Source organism: Rhipicephalus sanguineus, chromosome 1 (assembly GCF_013339695.2).
Source record: "Rhipicephalus sanguineus isolate Rsan-2018 chromosome 1, BIME_Rsan_1.4, whole genome shotgun sequence".
Classification (NCBI taxonomy): domain Eukaryota; kingdom Metazoa; phylum Arthropoda; class Arachnida; order Ixodida; family Ixodidae; genus Rhipicephalus; species Rhipicephalus sanguineus.
Genome location: NC_051176.1, coordinates 271,486,233 through 271,510,067, shown reverse-complemented (window position 1 = coordinate 271,510,067; position 23,835 = coordinate 271,486,233). Strand labels below are relative to the sequence as shown.

At 43.8% G+C, this 23,835-nt stretch overlaps 1 protein-coding gene across 1 annotated transcript; it reads left to right on the top strand.

Annotated features, from left to right (window-relative positions):
- Positions 1-2,701: 2,701 nt before the first annotated feature.
- Positions 2,702-21,455, top strand: LOC119378970 (death-associated protein 1). The gene is made up of 4 exons (XM_037648087.2): positions 2,702-2,953; positions 6,743-6,857; positions 13,217-13,259; positions 20,966-21,455. Exons 1-4 carry the CDS (start codon positions 2,902-2,904, stop codon positions 21,080-21,082), a joined length of 327 nt encoding a protein of 108 aa, XP_037504015.1. The 5' UTR covers positions 2,702-2,901; the 3' UTR covers positions 21,083-21,455.
- The last annotated feature ends 2,380 nt before the right edge of the window (positions 21,456-23,835 follow it).

Below are 23,835 nucleotides of genomic sequence, written 5' to 3'. Positions count from 1 at the left end.
GCACTGTGTATCGGCAGGCGAACTTCTCAACGAACAAAGCACCGCGGAGGACATACGAGAACGGAAGAAAGCAATATATATAAAAATAGAAGATACGGGACGGGGGTGCGAACGGAGGGCGGCGGAGGGAGCAGGAATGTCTTTTCGAAGAAAAAAAAGCAGCGGAAAGGGGTGGATGTGTGCACGACATCGCGCTGCAAGTCCGCAGGCGCCTCTTCCGAGCCCCAGGCAAAGAAACAAACGCCGAAGACGGAATGACATGGGCCTACGTACAGATGGGAAAGAACAGCGGGGGAGGGGCGGAGTGGAGCTATCTCTTGTACTACACTCGTACGGTTGTGTGTGGGGGTGGGGAGAGAGCGAGGGGGCACGTGTGCGCGCAAACGAAGACGCGTCCTGCACGTGCAGTGGCGCTCAACAGATGCATTCCCCCGTCAGCAAAGTGGACGCACGATAGTCAGGCAACCATTTTAGAAACAGCTCCGGATCCCATAACACTTTTCTTGGCAACAAATAGTCACAGATGTTAACATGAAAGAACATATACGAGTAGCTTTAAATCGACAAAACCGACTACAATTATCTAGTCATGAGTAGGCGTACGCATCAAGGGACTGGAGAAATTCGGGGTTATTTGGGTAACTCATACATGAAATACAACGTGACAAGAAGTATTCAAGGTGGCTTTCTGTCACTAGCCTATAAATAAAACTGAGGCATAAGAATTATGTCTCTTAACCGAACACCGCACATCGAGCTAAACATTATTGAACAGATAAAAGCCAACCGGTATCACGTAATGGGCCTTTACGCGCCACAGACACATAAATATCATTGTGAAAACTGCATCTGCAAGAAATTTACATCACGCGATGAACATTTGCGTTCAAAGGTAGCGCATCCAAGATGGGTACAAGGCGAATGACGCATAAACACACATACACAGCATGTATCTGCTGGGCGAAGTCAGGAATTTTTTTTCGGGGCGGGGGGTTCAACTATACTTTATGTATGCTCGTGCTTGCGTTTGTATGGTTCGTATATATACGCAAGCAAAAATTGAAAATTTTCGGGGGGGGGGAGGTTGAATGCCCCCCCCCCCCCGGCTACCCCCTGAGTCCTATGCCTGTCTACTTGTCATTCGCCGTCCCGTCTTGCATGCGCTATGCCTTGGAAGCTATAATTGCAAGCGAGCCCGCCGTGCCACCCTAACAGTTGCGTCTGTTGTTAGTCATGCATGTAAGCGTGTACAAAAATGACCCCTCAATGCTATAGCTATCGTTACTTCGGGGTTTTCCGTCCATGCTGAAGAGTGTATCTTGGAAAAAATATTTGGTATTTCGAATATACACTATTCGATTCGAATGCCGAATCGAATAGAACACTATTCGATTAATTATTCGAAATTTTAGAAGATATATTCGCACACTCCTAGAAACAGGCAAGGAGGTTTTTGGGTGGCCCACCATGATGTTAAAAAAAGATGCTGGAGTGGAAAAGTCGAACGATAAAACGTCGTCAGCTAAGAAAAGTAGCAAGTCAGCTGTCACATGTGCTCTTAGTTTAAAACCAATTAGCTTACCCTTACCCACGGTGTAAGATGTATACTCGATCTACATATATCTTACATCATGCCCTTACATCTCGTTTGTCTTGTGATGAAGCCAGTGTCCACAAACCGACTTCAGTTATTTAGCCCTGTTTACTGTTTTTATCCACTTAGCGCGTGTTAAGGGCCCAAAAACTATAAAGAAACAAGAGGTAAAGACAAGGTTGGTTTTGAACACGGACCTTCGACGGCTAATTGTTCCGAACAGATACTATGTTACTTGTATCCTATCAAAACCTTTTACATACTCATTTGGATATATTACCTTCCTCGTAACCGACCAATGACTAACCTCGCATTTACGTCACCAGAACAAGGGCATTTTCTAATCAGACATCAGACGAAGGTTATGTTTTTCAGGTAAAATATGTCCAAACGCTGGCTTCACATTCGCTTCTCCGAAGTTTCGATTGCTTCCACTCTAGAATTTTTTTTTAACCTCCTTAGAGCCCGTCGCCTTCTACAGCCATAAAGGTGGATATGCATAAACAAGGAGAAGGAGAAAATAAACTTTATTACTGAAGACAAGAGGAACGAGCGGAGTGGCGTCCAGCAGCTAGGCCCGCGAACTGTCCCGCGACCTTCGCCACACAATCAGCCTGCTCGGCCGGTTTTGGTTTGAAGGTTTGTAGATTTGGAGTGCAGCAAGAAACTGGCGCTACTCGTGGGATGTGGTGTGGTTGAAGCAATAAGTTGTCGGCAACAACGCGGTGTAAATAATAATTGTAGTGACAAGCCATTCCTCAACATTTTTCACCACTTTTCACCAGATTTTGTCTGGTGTAGCCGTTCTGGCACCTCAACACCAGCAGCCCCCAATTTTCACCAGATTTTCCCAATCTGGTGCCGAATTTCACCATCTGGCAACGCTGTACACAACCCACAAACTACACCACAAACCCTTTCGAGTACGAAACTTCTACCGCGATTTCTACCTATCCCAGATGGCGCTACATACAAATGTCAATTTCTATTTTACCTAAAACGTTAATTCTGCGTTGTTGGTTTAAATATTTAATTTTTATCCCAACATTTCAACAACATTGTTCATAACTGCACTTGTAAGGCAATGCACTAGCAATTAACTTTATGAAGCACCAAAAAGTAAACAAACGAGCAACTTGTTTACAGCTTTCGTTCGTACCCACAATGCATTTGCGAAGCAGATAAAGAGAAGCCAGGAAAGCGTAGCTTGGTCGAGGAGCGATTGTGCCCTCTTATTACTTTTCTTGCAAAGTAGTAACGAAGCTACTCAAGTAGATACGTTGTCATACATCAGAGAAGTCGGGGAAATGTCTGCTGTTGAAGACTGTAGTGAGCTGAAAGGCGGCCATCCTCCAGCAGGTAACAGAACAACTGTTCGCAGGTTTCTTGTTCGCATGCATATGGTCACTGTGATCGACACGTTGCAGCGCAGTTTGCTCGCACCTGCAGTTCCTGTCCGCACAAATACTGATAGTGTCAAATACGTTGTGTTCATCGCGCGACATCTGTTAAAAAAAAGAATGCTCTCCGCGCATCTGTGTTGTATTGCGGTGTAATTGCGTGTGCGCATGTGCAGCGGTGATGGCATCGTTGTATACAAGCGTGAGTTAGTGTGTGAGAAAGCCTGACAGTGCTGTTGTCCAGGGAAACGCCCTTCTTGTCATCCAGAATTTTGAGCATGACACGCGCTGTCACCCATGCATTATTTGTCGCGGCTAACTTAAACTTGCGTCCGCCGGTCCCGTTTACTTTCGGTGTAACCTGTTCTGATGGGGAGATTCCTTCGGTAGCCCTTGCCCGTCCACGTGGTGAAGAACCAGTTTCGGCGCGACACGTTGCCGAGAATAACGGCACAAACTGCGCTTTGTTGACCTTGAATCGAGGAAGGACGCTTTTGAGCTGTCAACGCATTAGGCGCAGGACTGCGGTTAATGCTTTCGCAGAAACCTTGCGCGTTAATATGGTAATGTTCGCCTCCACGTCTGTTCCAGTTGTGGCTTAAAAAGGAAAAATCCTGGAATTCCTTGGCCATGCAGCACTGACAAATTTCATCGTTCATATTTCAATGTATTTCAGTATTATCAAGAGATCCATACAAACGTTTGCATATATAGTTACGTGCTGACACGCTTTCATTTGAATCTCCGAAGGGTTTTTGCGCCGGACACGAATAGGATGGATTTTTGCCGAAGGCAGGTGCGCAACAGATTTCATGTTGTACGCGTGGCTCGCGGTGCTTGAAGCAAAAAAAAAAAAAAAAATGCTGTGAAAAAGCTGCGCAACCTGTTCAGCTGCGTATTTATAACTTGTAGATCTTATGAAGTTGCTGCTACATTTCACATTTCTAGTTTCTCATTCACTTGCAAGTTGCTGATTGCTATAGATAGTTCCATATATTTTCCTGTGGAATTTTCTGGGCATAGTTGCTAACTTAGTTATCTATCATTCCGTGTCGAATGTACCTTCACTTTTTTGTTCTTTTTTTGAGGCACGGTTCTTCAGAAACAAATGCATTGCCATAACATTCTCTGATGAGAGAAACAACAGTGTTACTGCTTCTTTGAACTTTAATAATATTTAAAATGTCTGTGAACTCAAATTTTCCATAATGTAAAAAATAAACAGAATGTTAACACATTTGGGGTTATTCTGCAATTTTACTAAAGTTGCATCTGATTTCAGGAAAAAATTCTCTGTGTGAAAAATTTTCTCTCAATAATCATTTACCCTAGATTGGAAGTCTTCTGACAGTAGAGACATGCTATGGGGTACTTTTGTTCATTCAGAAATGTTCCTGGAGTGAAACTGATAGCTGTGAAATTGCTGTGCTTTTTTTATGCTCTGCTGTTCAAAGTTCGCTACTGCTTGTGTACTGCAGCTGAAAATTAACTATTAATAGTGCGCATGTATAGCACAAAATGTGCGGGCTCAAGGCAATTTTAAAAAGAAATACCTTCCACCACTCTCTCTCTCCTTCAGTTTTGTGCCCATAAATTCTGAATGAATTTATTGATTTTCTGATTATCCATGTGACACTATGGTATTTGTAAACTTTTATGAATATTTCTTTCAAGTTTTATAAGCTTAGAGGCAAGATGAAATGTTAAAAAAGGCAGATCTGAAGTTACCTTTGTTAAAATGGTCTGTATTTACAGATTTTTGCAGTGTTAGTAGAAAGCTCGAAAGTTAGGTATAAGGGTAAAATATTTTAGCAGAAGGCAAATGTGGGAATCTACATGAAAAGAAAACCCAAATTTCATGTCATTCTTGCTGCTTGTTGAAGTGTTTATATCAAAAGGGAGTATAATAGTGCATTATGGCTAGACTTGATAACTTTGCTTAGGAAGCAAAAGCAAAAAGAAAATTTTAATCAAGAAACAATTTCTGCAACTTCATTGACTACTGCATCTGACATAAGCTTACAGCTGTAGACCTTCGCTGCATTGCACACTGTAACTCTATTTTCTTAACTATAAACATGCAAGCTTATGTCTGCAATTGTACTTTAAATGCTTGTTACTGGTACTGGCCTGACTGACAGCCAAAGTAACCAGAATTCAATGTGATAAAGTTTCCTTATCCTTTTGGAACTGTGGGATTGGGTGACTTCTTTTTGTGATGTTTTTCCTATATTCACAGGACCAGAGTTATGTTTTGTCCTATCCAGGCAAGCAGGTTGTGTTTAATGCAATGTTCATTTTTTGAGGCCTTTGAATACTGGCCCGAGAGCCTAAACATTTAACTTACTAGCATCACAAACACTGCCAGAGACGCTTTATTACCTTGCCCAGGGCGCGCACAGGTTCTTGAAACACTTAATATTGGAAAGTAGATTGTGAAGGACCTTGAAAGTAAATCCTTTCGATTTCTTGAGCTGTACAGTCCAAGATAATTTATGTATGGCATATTTGTGCAGTTATTCTATATTGCTTATGCCTCGAATTTCAGTGTTTAAAAGCTTTTTTTTTTTTTATCTCTTTCCGCTTTACCCACCTATATGTATGATACTTCACCTTGAATTACAATGACCTGAAAAGAAAAATCTGCACATGTAACCTGTGGAAATTGCTGCATACAATGCTAAAATTTTTAGAAAAAACAACCTCCATTTGCGGTTGCATGAATTGTCCACATCTGGTCTTTGGCCAGCTGCTCTGTTCCACCTCAACGACGATGGTTTTTGGGGAAAACTTTGTTCTAAAGGTGTTTTTTTTTTACAGCAGCACTGCTGCAGCAGCACCGCTGCATTTCAAGGCAAAATTTGTGTATAACCTGCGTCGTGATTTTGCTGTTAAATCTTTTAAGTCTACATGAAGTCAAGTCTACATCTTTAGTGCAGGATAAGATGCAAAAGAATAGTAAATTTCAAATTGTGTACTATATATATATATATTTTTTTTTCTTGTATAACCCGCGCTTCCAGTTACAACAGAGTCGAAAGAAATAACTGCGCACAACACTGGATACCAATGTTTTTTAAGCACTTCAGGAATTTGCTGTAAAATGTGTATACCTATTCACTGTTTTGCTCGAAGTAATCCAGAATAATTGCAAAGTAGTTTACTCGCATGCTTTTGCGGTTGTCATGTACTCTTGGTCACAACATGCGAAAAAGATTGTGGGTAATCTTGGGCACTTATAAACCAGTAGAAGTGATCCAAGGCCAGGTGCTTGCGAAAAAAAATAATAAAGAAATACTGCAGGAAAAAGTGTGTACAGTGTGTAAGACGCGAATGGTTGGCATGGCATTGCTGTTACCGATAACTCTAACTAAATTATGCAACCAGCACCCTTCTTAAATTTCCATAGGGGCCAAGCTCAGCAATTTGTGCTGGAATGACCCATATACTTGTGGCATCAGTGATGCAAACACTGGAATGTATAAGTTAATTTACAACCAGATAAACATGCATGTTTATGAAAGTTTACTTACAGCCACAACTGCTGCAAAGATGCAGGTGTTGACAACATCTGCATCTTTGCGGATTAGTATCGCATCCAGGTAATCCTTCCTTGAGTGGGTTCAGGAATAACTTCCGTGCTGGTTACAACAGGCTGGCCTATACATTGATTTATAGGCATAAATACAGAAGTTGTAGTGATTGAGCACTCACTGGAAATGCTTCTATATATTTCTTCTCTTTACAGTTAAGGCTGGTGGCATGCGTATTACACAGCATAAACCAGCAGGTAGTACTCATGAGAAAGCTCCCGAATTAAAGAAGGATGAAGGAGACGATGCTGTTGAAGAGGTTTCTCCAAGGCAAGTAGCATTGTTGACTTCTTATGAAGTAGTTGTCGATGTTGTGTTTTGTGTTATAGTATGTATGTATAGCCGCCCAAATCTTTATTGTGCGCGAGCGCCAACTTTTTTGTGCGTCAGCGCCGTACGACGGAGCCAAGTTGCAAACAGGGCGAGAGTAACCGCATGCCCATGAAGTGCGCTCAGCTGGGCCCATCGTCTCCTTGGCTGTTCCTTCGTGGGAACGTCACCCTGCATTAACTCAGTTCAGACGAACAGGCAGCGCATCTTGCTCGTATCTTATATTCCGAAGATCAGCAAGCGACAGAGAAAATGAAATCCGCAGACGTCACACGCCCGCGCGCATGAGATAAGCTGACAAATGTGGATCGTCAGCTTATCTGGCGACGCAAATGCTTTTTTTTTTTTTTGTGCTTACTCTCGCCCTGTTTGCAACTTGGCTTCGTCATATGGCGTTGACGCACACAAAAGTCGGCACTCGCGCACAATAGTTCAAGATTTGGGCGGTTATACATGCATACTATAGAGTTTCCTGTTCGTTTTATTTCCACATAACAATAGCAGGTGCAATTAGATTGCGTGTCATGCAGCTGCTTGTGTATTAGACTAGCTGCAGATATGCAGTTGTACAAAATACAACATTGCTGGCTGTTAACTGACTGCACTTTTACCACTAGAATTAGAGTTGTGCAAATTTTGTTAATGCAGTACACCTAACCCTCGAACTAATGCAGTTGACTCCTTGCATGAAATTTTGCTGTTATTGCATTGATGATGAATTCACTCGAGAAAAGACACTGTTGAGCAGTGTTGTAGGTAACATGTTCCAAGTAGCGGCGTTACCAGTAACATGTTACTTTCTTCGGTAACTTAGGAACTTACTCGTTACCATTTCGGAACTGTAACGGATAATGTACTTGCGTTAACGTTTTTCGGTAACGTGAGGTGTCACATTACCCGTTACTTTTTATTCCAGTTATCCCAGGAGTTTTGCACAAAACTCAGTCTCATAAGCACCACTTTCACAGATCTCTCCGAGAGGTTCTTTTGTCAAAGCAGCAGACTGCTGCTGCCCCGCCAGGCATTAAAGGGACACTAAAGGCACATAACAATTTATGCCAGAGTGAAAGCTCAGTGTGTGATGTCTGAAACGGCAATATTATCAACAGCAGTGCCCTACTTACCGAGAAATTAAGCTAAATGTATCACACGATGAGCGCCACGAGCAAGACATTTCGGAAATGATCCTGATGACGTGAGAAAGTCAGACTACAATTAATCACTCGTAATCAAACTAGCTGCAATAAAAAAAGAACCTTCCATGCATCAAGAGATGTAATAAAATGCTGCTTGTTCGTTTCTGTTTGATTCATGGAAAAAAGAACCTCTTTGGCGTTGCCATGAAGAACTGCGCGTGGTTCAAAGGTTCCGTTTTCGCCAAACTGCGCTTCGCCCGGCGCACTGCTTCGCTCACGCGGTCGCGTCTCAGTGGTAGTTTCGGTATTGCGTACTGCCGCGTGTGTTTTGGGCGCTCGTGAAAGTAGCTCCGACAGAAAGTTCAGCAAAATGCCGCATGCATGTGATGTTGCCGGATGCCCAAATGGCGCACGCCACCGCGCAGTAAAGGCGGGCAACGTTGGGCACGGCAACAGTGACGTGAGAAAGACAGTTTTCAAGCGGGTGATTTGAAGTGCGCTAACGCGATGCGGACCCTTAAAACGTGATTTTATTTCAAAATAAACACTTCCTTGGCACAAAAGTAGCACTACAAGGTTCCTGGACCGTTATTTCAACAATCAGCGTCGACTTAATATTTGCCTTTAGTGTCCCTTTAAGAGAGTACCGTCCGATGAGTCCGTCGAGCGCCTATTTAGCGTAGGGGCGGATGTATTCACTTTGAAGCGAGGCGAGCTGTCCAATGACAGCTTTGAAATGTAGCTGTTGCTTAAATTCTATAAATTGTAGCTATTAGAAAGTTCTGCCTGCGATACTCTATAGCTAGAGCTCCATGTTTTCGGTGTTTATTTTTCTTGAAGATCGGCGGGTGTTTATCAGGGTTTATATTTTTGGCGGAAATTCGGCGTTTATCGGAGTTTATTTGTCATAAATCCCCAATTCTCCGAAATTTGGAGTTCTGCATTATTCTTGAAACCCCAAAATCTTAGATCAGTTCATATCTGAATACTAAAACATCAAAACACGAAGCGCATTTTTTTTTCTAGAAGGTTTGAATGCACAAAAACATATACGCACAAGTGAAATACTTGAACACATAACACCTGTATTTGTACTTATAGCAACCTTATGCTTAAAGCTTATTGTAAAGCACGCAAGCATACTTTGCGAGGTTGCTGTCAGTGATCAAAGCGCGCTCCTTTCGATTGACGACTCTCAGCTTTGAAAATGCCCTTTCAATGTTAGCGCTAGAAACGGGAAGCGCCAGAAGACTCAGCGCGCAGCGAGAAAGCACTGGCCACTGGACATTGTGAAGTCTCGAAAACAACAGGGGTTCAACAATGCTACATATTTCATAGCACTGATAGTTCGCAAAATCACTCAGGAGCTGGCTCATGTCATCAGTTTCAAGAAGCACTTATTGAAAAATAGGTGCATAGGTTTCAAACACGCAGGGCAGCTCATGCTTCACATTTGGATTCACAATTCGAACACAGTACCAAAACAATTCTTTGGTGTACTGGAGTTGGTCAGACAGGTTCCTCTCAGATGTCTGCCTCCACTTTTCGGCAACAGCAGCGTAGTATCCGTGAGTCTGCGACAGTCGTTAAGTGGTCGGTCTCGTCAAGGAGGTCCAACAGACTTGTGACATCTGATGCAAAGAGCTCGGTTGGATCACGCCATTGACTGATGAGTGCGTGCAAAGGAAACCCAGTATGGGATAAACTTGGTGTACCAGGGTACTCTCTGCCTCAAGTTCCTTAATGATTGAGAGCAGGGCACACGAAAGGGTCTTCAGAAGCCTCATCTTAACGAGCAAGTCGTGCACAGCTTCAGGCGATGAAATAAGACTCTTTGAGCTTCTCGCACTTCGTTCCCTTGGCTTCGTTGCTTCTCAAGAAAGACAAAATGGTGCGCCAGTAGTCCAAAATATCTTCTAGAGTTTCATAAAAAGAAAACCACCTCGACAGACATACGTTTTTCAGCGACTTGATGGACATGCCCATGGCCAAGCGCACAAGACCAAACTTACAGCGCAGCTCCCGCAACGACTTCTACAGGGCAGGAAAGTGCACAGCAAAATCGAAACTACGTTAAACGAGCTTGTCTTTATTCCATCCTCCAGAGCGTTGTTGAGTAGGTGGCACGGATCTTCGAAGTGAATCGCCTTGAATTCGGGGTTGGAGATTTGCAAGTCCTTGTGAAGCCTCTGCAGGTAGGAAGCTGAGTAGGAGCACAATAGAGCTACGTTGCCTAATACAGCTATGTGCGGTTAACTTTAAATCGGTCAAACCAGAAGATGTATATGTGAGCGCTTAGAACTTGCCCTTTTGCTAAAGAACGGAACCAGGTCATATTGGCCCTTGAAATCGGAGTTTATCGGATAAATCCGAATTGTCAAAAATTTTACCGGCGAATGTTTATCTTATCGGATTTTTTCGGATAAAACCGAAAGCACGAAGCCCTATCTATAGCGTTTGTTATCAACTTTGTTTTCAAAATGAAATTTGCTTTTTTCTATTGCCCCGCCACAGTGGTCTAGTGGTTATGGCGCTCGACTGCTGACCCGAAGGTCGCGGGATCGAATCCTGGCGGCCGCGGTAGCTGCATTTTCGATGGAGGAGAAAATGTTTCAGGCCCGTGTACTTAGATTTCGGTGCACGTTAAAGAACCCCAAGTGGTCGAAATTTCCGGAGCCCTCCACTACGGCGTCGCTCATAATCATATTGTGGTTTTGGGACGTTAAACCCCAGATATTATTGTTATTATTTCTATCTGTAACTGCGGGTACACGTTTCTGTAGTTCTTCAATTTTTTAGCAACGAGGCTGAACTTGAACAGCTTCACATAAACATGCGCAATTTTTACAGCAATTATTCTAGTTAAAAGAGAAAAATTTGTACATTTGCAAATATTTTTTCCTAGAACTAAGCCGTTTAAGCATTTCTTTATGACTGCAGTTTTTGAGCATCTGTCTTGTTAATAGAAGCACACAGTCAGAACTACTCAGATTTGTTGAGAGTTGAGTTGTGTTTGATGTCATACTGAGAGAAATGGCTTTAAATTGTGCCACAGGGTTAGAAATCATCATACGTAATTCTAGAGGCAACTTAATAGGCCTCTGTATTATTGCTGGATGCCGATACATCTGCGCAAAGTATTCTTGTTAAATCAGTATTTCAGGTAAAATCGTTGTTTGGGCTAGAAGTTTTATGTGAAATATAAATATGAGCTTTATAACATTGCTCCCGTGGGTTACTACAGCAAAGACGCACTGATTCAAATTTCTTACCATGGAATAACGGCACAAGTAACGTGCGTTACTTTTTTTTCTGTAATGGTAACGGTAACGCGTTACCTTTTTTTTATGCGTTCCTTTTTTGTTAACGTAGCGAGTAACGTATTTAGTTCCTTGTTTTTCTGTAACGTTTACAACACTGCTGTTGAGGGAGATTGGGAGGAAAAGTAAGCATACATCTCACTTGCACTAAGCTGCTAGCAACTCTGAAGTGGTCTAATAGGACAAGCTGATCGGGGCGTTTGAGTATCTCCTTTTGCAAAGCTTCTAGATCAGGGGGTAGAAAAACACTATTGTCCTTTCCATGTGGATGGGGAGTGGGGCAGTGTATTACAAGCTACTGGGCGTAGGCTTTGCATGAAGAGTGACAAAACGTGCATATGCAGTGGGCAGAGGTGTCATTGCCCTTCTCCAGTCAGCAAGAGTCTGCCATTTATGGATTATGTCAGAGGTGGTGGTTGTTTGCAAGTTTCTGGGATCAACTGAGGGCGAGGTCCTAAATATTTGGGTAGGTGTGACAGATTGAGTCTCTCTGAATTAAGATACTTGTGGACGCATTGCATCCGTGCCATTTCAAAGTGAGGGTTAGGCAGCAAAGTTTCGTAGGGGTGGTTACACAGAGCAGGAGACCCATGTATGAGAGATAGGAGATGAAGTAGAGATACAGCACTTGAAGCAGCAAGACTATGGGCCACCTCACTACGTCACCCTTGGGCATTCACATGTCCTGGTCTCCAGGTAACCCTAGCATAGCGCAAGTGCCATTCTGTATTTGCTGGAGAATCTAGTGTATGCGTAAAGCAGTGGAATCTTCCATGTTGGGGTTCTCTGTCTTTCAGTGCTTCATATGGGTATGTGTAGATGGTGCATCACATTATCCTGTAAGGCAGTTCGCGTGGAAAAAAGTTCTCCCTGTGTAGGGGTTGCATGGTCCATTCTGCGTTGCAGTGCTTGGCCTCACTGGTTGAGAGTTTGTACCATACCAGGGCCAGGCATTGTCCATTGCAGCATCAGTAAATACAGCATTGGTAATGTACCAATCATGCTTGTAAAAGTCTCTGTGTGGGCATAGAGACCCCATTTGCGTGTGGTTCAGATGTCTTGGAAGGGTCCAGGTCAGGTAAAATTTGGGTGGCCATAGCATTCATATAGGGCTGGATTACCAGCAAAGCTGTTTAGGCTGCTTACATGCACTGCATACATTTTGAAATCGTACATTATTTTGCATACAGAACACTCACACATTTGTACACTTATATACATTTACTTCATTTCGAAACAGTGGTGATCAGTGCTTTACGATCCATATGATGCATGTAAGACGGGTCCACTGTTAAAGGGAACACTTGCATGCAGGGCATGTTTGGATTTCGCTCTCTTGCAAAAACATAGTGGCGTGGATTTGCATAAACCTACTGGTGGTTGACAGGTCTGCCTCTTTTTGACAGACTTGTGCATTGCATGAACAATGTTTCCCTGTCCACTTGCTGTTAGAGGACCAGCAAAATGAAAGATGCTCATTGGAGTGTTCCTTTTAACAGTGGACCTACTGTACATGGTATGACGTCATACTGCAGAAGCGCCACGACACTATGCCAACACAAGTGATACACGTTTTTTAACTTTAGCAATATTCTTAAGAAGTTCCGAACGCTGGCCTCAGCTTTTGGTTCAAGTTTGTCACGGCAATAACCAAGCACAGTGGCAGTGGGTTGATAACCTCCAGCATCACAGAACCAACAGAGCCCTTGTTCATGCACCGAGCATGGTGAAAACAGTTTGAGTAAGTGGTGCTGTAAATAAGATGCAGTGCACATCTTTTGTGCTGTTCATTTGTCGACACTGATACTTTGTTTATTGGTGACCTGCATATTTTCCTTTGTAGTCCTCCAAAGCCGCACCTTGTCATTTCGGGAGTAGTTGCCAAGGTATGTATGGCCTTTTTCTCTACACCATACATTGACTGCATAGCCACACTTTGCTCTCTTGCCTTTTTAAATTTATCAGATTAGAGTTGTAGTGAATTTTGGCTGAGCATAGTAGTGTCAGGGGTTTACGTGTGCAGTATTGTTCTGCAATGTACAGTGGAACTCTAATTACTATTGTTTCATAAATATGGTGAAATTTGCACTACTTCTTTGTTATCTTCAAAATAGTGTTCAAGCAGCCAGCACATACTGCCATAGTGAAAGTGGAGCATGCCATGTGTTAGAAGCTGAAAGTGAGTTCAGTGATGGTGTGTCTTGTAGGAATACCAAGTAATTGGAACTTTCCATAATTGTTTGTCAGACTTATGTAAGAAGTACAATCGGATCTTGCACATCTTACGGAGAAAGATGCAGCCTTGGAGATGTTCATTTCCTAGCACTTTCCTATATTAAAAAAAAGAACTTACCCGCCCCACCTCGCACATTTGTTTTTTTGCCGTTTCTCCAGCATTTCTTCACTTATGACCACACCAACCATTAGTCTTGATTTCACACTAACTTTAACCCCTTAACTGCTTTGGACGAGCAGAGCTCGTCCTGCCCAAACTGTCCCCAAACTGCTTTGGACGAGCAGAGCTCGTCCTAGCGGAATAGGTACTCCCCTCTAGCGTTCAGGGCAAGAGGCGCTCTTCTACAGCTTAGATTGCGTGTAATCCACCAGATGGCAGCATTTACTTGGCAATTTATAGCGCAGAGCAAAATGAGATTCGAAGAGAGGCTGAGGAAAATGAAGAAGAGTAGATGGGCAGAGAAGGTTTTCAGGTATTTGTATAGAAAAAGCGTTGACACGCAGTGGAGAAAAAGAACTAGGAGGCTCACCAGTAAATATACGGCTGGCAGTGCGGGCGATATGGCAACAAGGAGCATTAAGCGGAAGGTCAGAGAGGCGGAGAAGACTTATTGGATGACAGCGATGGAAAAGAAGCCGGCTCTGAGTAACTACCGAAAAGGAAAAAACGAAATAAGGAGGGAAAGGTTTTATGATAATTCAAGGGGAAGCGCTTTACTGTTTGAAGCAAGGTCGGGCTGCCTGAGAACGCGTAGTTATAAAGCGAGATTCAGTAACGAAGAAGAACTATGTACATGCTGCGGGGGAACTAAGGAAACGATGGAACATGTACTGATTGAATGTGGCGATATTCACCCAGGTATACGTGTGGGCACGAGTCTACATGAAGCCTTGGGTTTTAGGGACAACAATGGAAAGCTGAACACGCCCGCGATAGAAATAAGTAAGAGACGGTTAGAGTATTGGTGGCAGAAAAGTAGAGATAAAGTACAAAAATAAATAATTGGGGGAAAAAAGGTTATTCTGCCTTAAGAGGCAGAGAGATGGACTGTGAATTTATATTTTTTGTTATAATAACATAGATTTAATCAATGTAGATAAGGCATTAGGACAACATGAAACAAGGAAGGTTTTTTTTTTCTTTTTTTTTCTTTTTTATCCTTCGAGCCTGGTGGCAGACATGTCACCGCCCCGTTATAAAGGGGACGCTCATAGCATCCATCCATCCATCCATTTTCTCCTGCGGAAAGAGCGCGGTTTTTGTATGAAAAGATGGCTTGCGGTTGCGGGGACCTATGCATAACTGGCTCGTCAACACGAAAAGAGGCTTTTCGTTTTCGTCATCTTCTTCGAGTGATGATCATTCGGATACAGATGTTTATCTTGTGTCCGGAAGTGAAGACAGCGAAGGCGGTGAATTGAGCATCTCCTCCGGTGATGATGAAAACAGCTCGGAAGCGAACATCGCGAGTGCTCCCCAGTGGATCCTGCTTGATGCGGGCAATCCTCCTGTGAAGCCTCCTCGCTTTCCATTCTTGGTCATTCCAGGCAAGACTTTCAACTTGTCATTGCCAGATGACCTTATGGAATATATTCAACAGTTTCTTCAAATGTGCTTCGTTTGCTCTCGGAAGCGAGGAGAAAACGGGAAAAAATTGAGAAAGGAAACTCTCTTTTGGTGCAGGAGCTGCAACAGGCCCCCTTGCATTATTCCGTGTTTTGATTTGACTAAGTATGTGGTACAAATATTTTTTTAACATCGGCTAGCTATTTTTTAGTACAATCAGATTCGAAATCAGCAATAAAAAAAATAGGCACTTTTGGTTGGGAAATTTTCAAAAAAATAAAGCACTTAAGGGGCTAACAGTTATGTGCACCATTACACAGTATAGTATAATTAAAGGGGCTCTGCAACACTTTTGAGTGTACAGTGGAACCCTGCTGATACGTTTTTGAAGGGACCGTAGGAAATAAACGTAAAGACGGGAAACGTAAGAGTCGAAAAACGGGAAAAACAGCAAAATATTTAGTGGTACAGAATTTTATTTCAGTTCTTACGAGCAGCATGAAAATTGGCGCGCTCAGCCGCGATCTAGTCGATGGATAGAAACGCGGAGCTTAGGACGGCCTCATCCACAGAAATGTAATCAACGTATGTGATTTTTTTAACACCAACAGCTGTAGGCATGAAAGAACTAAGCACACGCAATCATGACCGGCACAGCGAGTCCGACCGCGAACCGCACGCACGACCATGCGAGCTCCAACCAGCTCGAACTCCTCCCGTTCTCCGACAAATAACGATGATGATGAGTCTACGCCAACGCGATGGCAGAAGTAAATGCCAATCTCGAAGGCCTTGCTTTCGCAAGCAATTACGTCATAGACGCCATCTTTGCAATTTGAATCTTGAAGGCCATGCTTTTGTTTGCATCAATTGAAAGATTCTGTTGCTTGCGCCTCTCATGCGGCTAATATTACGGTCAAACGAGGCCAAGCTGCGTGAAAATGCACCACTACTGCTCTCTTTGGTAGTCACTCGGTCGGCTCCGAGCGCACTTCGCGACGTATCATACGGGAACAGTCCGACAGTTACGACGTAACAGCGGGGTTCCCAATACGTTGTATCCTATGGGAGCTATGCCGGGACCGGCGGAAAACGACGTTACAGCCGGGGAAACGCAGCAGTGAGGAACGTAACAGCTGGGTTCCACTGTAGTCTGAAGTGTTTCTCAGTAAGGGCCCTGTCAACTTTTGAGCCAAATATAGCACTGCATACAGAGGGAAATTTGAAATTTCATTTCGAAGATGGCTGAAAATCACTTTCTCTCCTCTCTGCAAACCACGTAGTCAAAGGGAACGACTGCGAAAATGAAGGGAAGGACACAGCCATTGGCTCATCTCGTGATCACAAAAATATCCTCAGTAATACATCTATTGCTCATCCCGAGTTGAATAAATAAAAAAGAAAGTCTCTTCAAACAGTATTGAAAAAGACACACTGACGTGTTTCCTCTGCTGGCCTCCGATTGCTCTTTTGAACGGCTGCATGTTCAGCTCGGATGCACTTTCTCTGGCACGAATCTAGTGTGGGCTCGGCATTGTTGCATTCAGTTAGAGCGCTGATGTTTCCAATTAAATGTGCCATTGAACTGTGTTGGAAGCTGAGTCGAAGTCTCTCTTGAACATCGTCTATGGATGCATTTGCTTTTCGTCCATTCAATGTCTGCCAGGCAAAATAACTCTATTTGTTAGGTGGGTTTCTTGGCGTTTAATTGATCAGATAGTGCAAGAGAAGTGCTGTACAATCTGAAGGAATAGCCTTGTTGCACAGAATAAATATTATCCATAAAAAATGCCACACACATACGACTTCTGTTGCATTTGATACAAACAATGAAAAGGCAGCAAAAGCTCACCACTGAGCTTTGTGGAACGGGAACAGAAATATACCTAAAGTTAGGCCCAACAACGTTATAAATAGTTGTCACCAAATACTATGCACCTTTACAACACAGCATCCTTGTTTATAGGCTCGACTTTGCCATTTTTGTGCTCTCGGCAAGGAAGTGAAATAAACACCGAGTGTACGGTAAACATTCTTGTTACCTAAAGTTCTATTATATCACTTCTGTGCAAAACGTTTTGCTACGTGCGATTGCATTGATGAATGCAATACTAGGGTCCTTCAGTACTTCTGGTCATGAAACTCCCACCAAAGTTTCATACAGGGACAAAAGGTGCCGCTGTGAGTAGAAGGTGGCCGATCTGCTGCATTTGGACGGGCATTCGCGTGTTCGAATGGGTGTTACCCATACAAAAACATTCTGCCCACATTTTTTTCACCAACTAATATATAGCGCTTAAGTTGTTTACTAGCTCAAGTTATTAATCATTAGAAAAAGTGTGACTAAGGCTGCCGCAATTTTGCTTGTGCTCATACTGTGGAGATAGGTTTAGCACAAAGCTTACCCTACGAGGCGACCGTGAAGGGACGCGACGTTCTCCACTGCCGCAGCGAACAAAGACGCTACGGCCGGGTTCGTCGACTCCGGCACGGCGCAGAAAAGGCACTCGAAGCAGGATGTCAACAAAAAACACGGGTTTATTAACCCAAGATGCAGCACAGTACGACAGTCACGGGCTTGCAGGCCGTAAAGGGAACTCCGCAAGACCGATCGAGTACGCTTGCCAGCGGCGCTACAACTATCACACAAAGGGCAGCAGTCGAGCACACGAACGAGAAGCCGCCTGCTAGAGCAGCGCGTTAACCTCTCGTGCTGGCCTGAGAGCATCTGACGCGGGCAAGCCCGCGCCAGACAGAAGCGAGCTCAAGGGGGAAGGGGGTTGTCACTGGCGGCTAATGAGGAGAGGCGTTGCGCAGTGACGTAAGCTAGCTTGGTGGCGTGAGCATGTGAGCATGTCGAGGCATGTCCAGACGCGTGCCCGCGCGCCGGGAGGCTGACGCATGGCTTGCACCAGACAAAGAGGCCTGGCGCTGCCGCCGCGGTCGCCATACCGCCGATTAACGGCGGTTCCCGGCGCTCGAGCCGCGCGGGGCCAACACGCGCGCTAGCTGGGGAACGAGGCGCCAAAGGGAAGGGCGCGCTCGATTCCCACAATACCTATACCTTTGTTTCCCAATCCCATTGTAGTTTAAAGTCGTGCTTAAATTTTGCACAGTAAGCAAGTCTAGCTAACCCAGAAATTAATGTCGCTTGTGTAAGAAGTTATGATGGGCACTATCGCCCGCTGGAGGCCCACAACACTTGTTCTTCTGCTAATTCCCTGGTTCTTTCTGGGGCATCATGAAGCTTCCAGTGAGAACTTTTTGGTCAGAACTAGTAAATCTGAACGTGAAACAATCTTGGCAATAATCGCAGAAGCAGTTGTGAACTGTGCATGCTCTGTCTAGGCAATGTTACGACTTCCAAGCGGAAGTTGTTGCATTTAGGCATACAAGCTTTATTGGTTCGTACCTACGTACCTACCAGAGTGTCTTGTCTCTCCATCCCCCCGTCCATTCAGATTTAGTGTCGTAGTAAACATCAGTTCATTGCTGGAATTCAAATAATGTCTCTGGTATCGACATGTTCCTTGCATGCACGAACATATTTCGATATCAAACAAGAACCCAGCAGTACCCTGTTGCGTAATGGCTGTCATCCACCTGACCTGTCCGTCGACGCCCTTATATCCGGCATGGCAGCCTTGCACACAGCAGGTGTTGGGCATCGCTGCTTCGGCAAATTACTAAGCATCGGTGTCGCATGTCAATAGACGTTGAAGTGAAACAGCTGCAAGGATGCACAGCAGCACTCCACGCCCCTCTGGTACCCCTCCAGTAGCCGCAGCCGCCTTTCTTGTTCAGATGAATTAAGGGATGCCACGAGCATCAACTTTCCAGTGTCCATAGCACGTTTCATAGTGTCTGTAGCATCTAGTATAGCGCCTCCGCCTATCTACGCAACGCTGTGGTGTGGAAACTGCGGGTGCTATATGAAGCTTTTCCATAACGTTACGCAGGAGTTTCATGACCAGTACAAAAGCATTGAACGTTTTGTCAGGAGTTTTAAAATATTTTTTTATCTTCTTAGAAATGCTTGCCGCCAGCAGATAACTATTGCATGTAATTTGAGTGGGTTGTTCAATTAATATTTTTCAAACAGCGTAGAAACAGGGCTTTGAGAAAAGACAACACAACTGAGGTGCTGTGTTGTGTGGTCTTTTCTCGATGTCCTGTTTCTGCGCTGTTTGAAAAATGTATGTACATACTGTGGAGATAGGTTTGCATGAAGCTTACCTTACAAGGCGACCGGGAAGGGGCGCGACGTTCTCCACTGCCGCAGCGAACAAAGACGCTATGACCAGGTTCTTCGACTCTCTGACACGGCGCAGAAAAGGCACTCGAGGCAGGTTGTCAACAAACACGGGTTTATTAACCCAAGATGCAGCACAGTGCGACAATCACAGGTTTGCGGGCCGTCAGGGTAACTCCGCAAGACCGATCGAGTATGCTTGCCAGCGCCGCTATGACTGTCACACAAAGGGCAGCAGCTGAGCATGCGGATGAGAAGCCGCCTGCCGGAGCAGCGCATCAACCTCTCGTGCTGGCCACAGAGCATCTGCCGCGGGCAAGCCAGTGCCACACAGAAGCGAGCTCATGGGAAAGGGGGTTGTCACTGGCGGTCAATGAGGACAGGCATTGCGCAGTGACGTAGGCTAACGTGGTGGCGTGGGCATACTCCGGACATGTCCGGACGCATAGACACGCACCGGGAAGCCAACGCATGGCTCGCACCAGATAAAGAGGCCTGGGTGCCGCCACCATGGTCGCCGTACTGCCGATTAACGGCGATTCCCGGCGCTCGAGCCGTGCGGGGCCAACACGCACACACACGCGCGCACACGTGCTAGCTGGGGAACGAGGCACCAAAGGGGAGGGCACTCTTGATTCCCACAATACCAACGAGCCCATATAACCACGATATTGAAGTTCGTTGAATTATTTTTATGTTTTATGGCATGAATGACTTTGCAATAATTAATTATCCAGTTACGTTCTAATTGTGATTAATTGCTGTAAAATACACTAATTTATTCTGACACTTCCACCTGCTTCAAATTGAGTCTCCAGAAATTTGGCATCAAATTATGTAAATTCCGCCCGTTTATAGATAGTTGATCATAGTGCGTGTATGAATAGGATACACAAGACAAACTGCTCAACATGTTGTCATTGCAAATGGCATTAATAAAAGTTGGAGACTGATGCTCTAATGTAGAGTGTACACTACCTCCGTTGAGCCGCTGACTGCATCGCATCACTGAAGCTAGAAAGCCGTAATAAACAAAGCCATTAGAACTCTTGATGCCGTGAACACATAAAGACTAGACAAATGCATTCTCATGGTAGTTGAACAATGCACAGAACCACAGTTCCCTCTAGTAATTCTTGTAGGAATCTGTGTGGCGCAAAAATAAGTGTTTCTTCAACCGCTTCAGTCACACTCTGAGGAAGCCATTCCCGACCATGGCGGCCACATTTCAGTGGGTGCGAAATGCACGAGCACCCATGTACCTAGATATAGGTGCTTGTGAAAGAACCTCAGACGGTCAAAATTAATCGCGAGTTCCCCACTATGGTGTGCTTTATAATCACATCGTGGCCTTGGCACGTAGAAAGTTGCTTTACGTGACAGAACTGTGGTGCAATAATGAACATTGTTTATTTGCTGTAGAACATAGGTCTGCGGCACGTTAGTTGTCATTCAGTTGGCTGAATGCAAGACATCTGGTCAACACTGAAGAGTGATTTTTTTGCATCGTTACTCTTGTCCCTGCCTGGCCTTTTCAGGGGGATGCTGACTTTCCTCCAGAAGCAGTACAGGTTTTCCACAACAAGCCACAACCATCGCATGAGTATAGGGCCTGTTCCTCCAAGCCAACTATTATCCAGCAGCCTAGGAAGTAGGCATTTCTGTGCTTTGACAGTGTATTGTGGCTTTTGCCAGTTTTGATGAAGTTGCTGAGAATGTTTGCGCTTTATCATTTGGACCAATTTCAATTTGTTTTTCAGTGCACTGTCACTGTTGGTGCCTCTTATTTTTTTCAGCTATGAAGGTCTTGCTTTTGCAGGGATATTGTTTTGGTTTTATTTTTTCTATTGACAACGCTGGGTTGATAAATTGATTTGGGGCAATTATAATCCTTGGCACGTATGCTTTTTTTATCCTTGTTTTGTGTGCCAGGGCTCATCCCATTTCCCTGGTATATTTTTTTAGCAAAACCTCGTGCGAGGTTTCTTGTACTACTGTTTTCATTTGAATAAACTTGTGGTCTTGGCACTTTTTGTGTTGCTGTGTAGTGCATGTAGTTATTAGGCATGTTCTTATGTGGTGCACTACATAAACACTTTGACATTTGACATTGACATTGCAACACTTTGACATTGCTGCACAGTGTGGTGGTAAATTTAGCGTTGTTCATAGGTTACATTGTTCTATTCCCTTTCAGCAGTTTGGCCAATGACTTCAGTCTTTCAGACCATACAGTTTCTCAGAGTTCTTTACACAATGCTGGTTGCAAAGCTTCGATCATCCATCTTTTGCAAAGGATTTTCAGGATACAGTATAATACCAGGGCACCATCCACAGAGCCAGAACAGATGCTCTTACAAAATGTTGACCAACGTCTGAGTAGACAAGACTTCAGAGATGGAAAAGGAAGGGGTATGGTCAGTGGCGTAATTACAGAAAAATCTCAAGTGGGGACACACATCTTGATGCCATGGCAGCCATATTGTTTTTCATAAATATATGTTTTAATTATATAAAAATTGAAATGTTTTCAAATCAATTAAAAAGGAAACGTGCATGGGCCTGAGCAGCCAATAGTTGGCAAGGTTAGTTTCTAAGTGTGACTCGTAGGTATAGGCTCTAGCATTAGGCTTGTGCAAATAGTAAATTTTAGGTTCGAAGCGAATAGTGATTTTGGTCGAATAATTTCGAATCGAATTCGAATAGTATATATCGCATATTATATAAAGAAAAGTGAGCATATTTGTCATGACCCAACCAACCTGCACATTTTTTTTTTAAATTGTAACAAGGCATGTGCACATGTCATTCTTTTTGGTTCAAAGGAAGTGGAAGCAACTTTTAATAGTAGCAGGATTTGGTTTTCGGTAGAATGCAAATGATAATATATTACGTTTTAAAATTTACTTTACTTGGAGCATATAAGCCGGTATAACAAGTTTTTAAACGTAAAAAAATGATGAATCGATGTGAGGGAATATGTTCATTTAACCTTAAAGTGGCGCTTCGCGGCAGTGCGGATTTTTTCTGGAAAGGTGTATTCACTGTACAGCACCTCTCCACTGCAGTGAAACTACCTTTACAGGAGGTTACAAACGGACATTGCAAATTTTTTTTTGGAAAGGTGCTTTTGGAATATTCGAAGTGCTCGAATATTCGCACAAGCCTATCTAGCATATTTCTTTGTCATTCGGGTAAAACCATCTAATGAAAATGCTAGCAGCTTCGTTTGTTTTCTGGTAAAGTGTGTTTATAATCACCAGGTTTCTTTTTAATAACAATTATATTTGAGCAATAGTATACATACTCTATTGTCAATGGCTTCCACCAAATAGTCTACATAAATAACGGTAGATGATCAGGGATTCTTTACTTTGCACTTTGAAGGCCAGCATAATAAACATTTGCGGCACGTCAGAAGTCGGCCGTCACATTTCGGCAAGCACGACCTCTACAGTGCCTTTTGAAGCCAAAAACGGCATTCTCTTTTGTGCTTTGTTTCTACTCATTGGAAGGGCTCCAGATTACAGAGTTGATTTTAAGGAGAGTGCACTATGCTTAACTGTCAAGCAATTCAAATATGATGTTTGAAAGGTAAATCTCAAGGGGGGACACTTGCAAGGGGTGTCCCCCCAGCTTGAATACAAGGGGGGTCAGGACCCCCTGACCCCCCCCCCCACCCATGATTTATGCCACTGGATATGGTAATATCTGATATTCCACTGCCATGCACGTGACATCTGACAGCACACACTGCACAGGGTTCGCATAATCTTTGCTGTGTCATGCACTGTTCCTGTCTCCCATGCCAACCAAATGGGCTACCTGCTCCCTATTGCCAGTTTGTGATACTTGTGTATGTTACAGAAGAAACAAAGTTATCAGTTGTGATTGCTTCTTTTTAAAAAATTCATTTCAGTGACCATTTACTGCTTCAAGAAAGTTATTGAGGAATTACTGAATAATTTCCACATTACTTTCCTCCCAACCTTCATAATAGGGCCATGGAACAGCAGTCGGCGCTCTGGGATCAACAACGGCGCTCTTGACATGTTTAATGGAGAGCGGCCACTCTTCCACGCTATAGAACACCGTTTCATTGATGTAGGTGAAGTGTATGTGCAGAAAATGTATGCATAATGCACATTTACCATGCTCACAAAATGAATTGCATCAAATTAGGGATAAGTAATGCACATTCTTCTGTTTTTGTGTCGCATTGGCACAATGTTGGTTCATGCACTTGCATCAGAGCCAACATGGCCTTCAGTAGCCATATTAGTAGCTTCACGACGTGGTTATCTCGAGTAATTGCACATAGCCATAGGCGTGCGCACGGGTGTGGTGGGGGGCCTCTGGTAACCTAAAAAGGGGGGGGGGGGCAAAGTCAGCCCCATACATTGACTTG

Coding starts and splice junctions, on each gene's coding strand:
- LOC119378970 (XM_037648087.2), top strand. CDS start 2,902: ATGTCTGCTGTTGAAGACTGTAGTGAGCTGAAAGGCGGCCATCCTCCA. Junction 2,954..6,742: donor AGGCGGCCATCCTCCAGCAG/GTAACAGAACAA, acceptor TTCTCTTTACAG/TTAAGGCTGGTGGCATGCGT. Junction 6,858..13,216: donor GTTGAAGAGGTTTCTCCAAG/GCAAGTAGCATT, acceptor TTTCCTTTGTAG/TCCTCCAAAGCCGCACCTTG.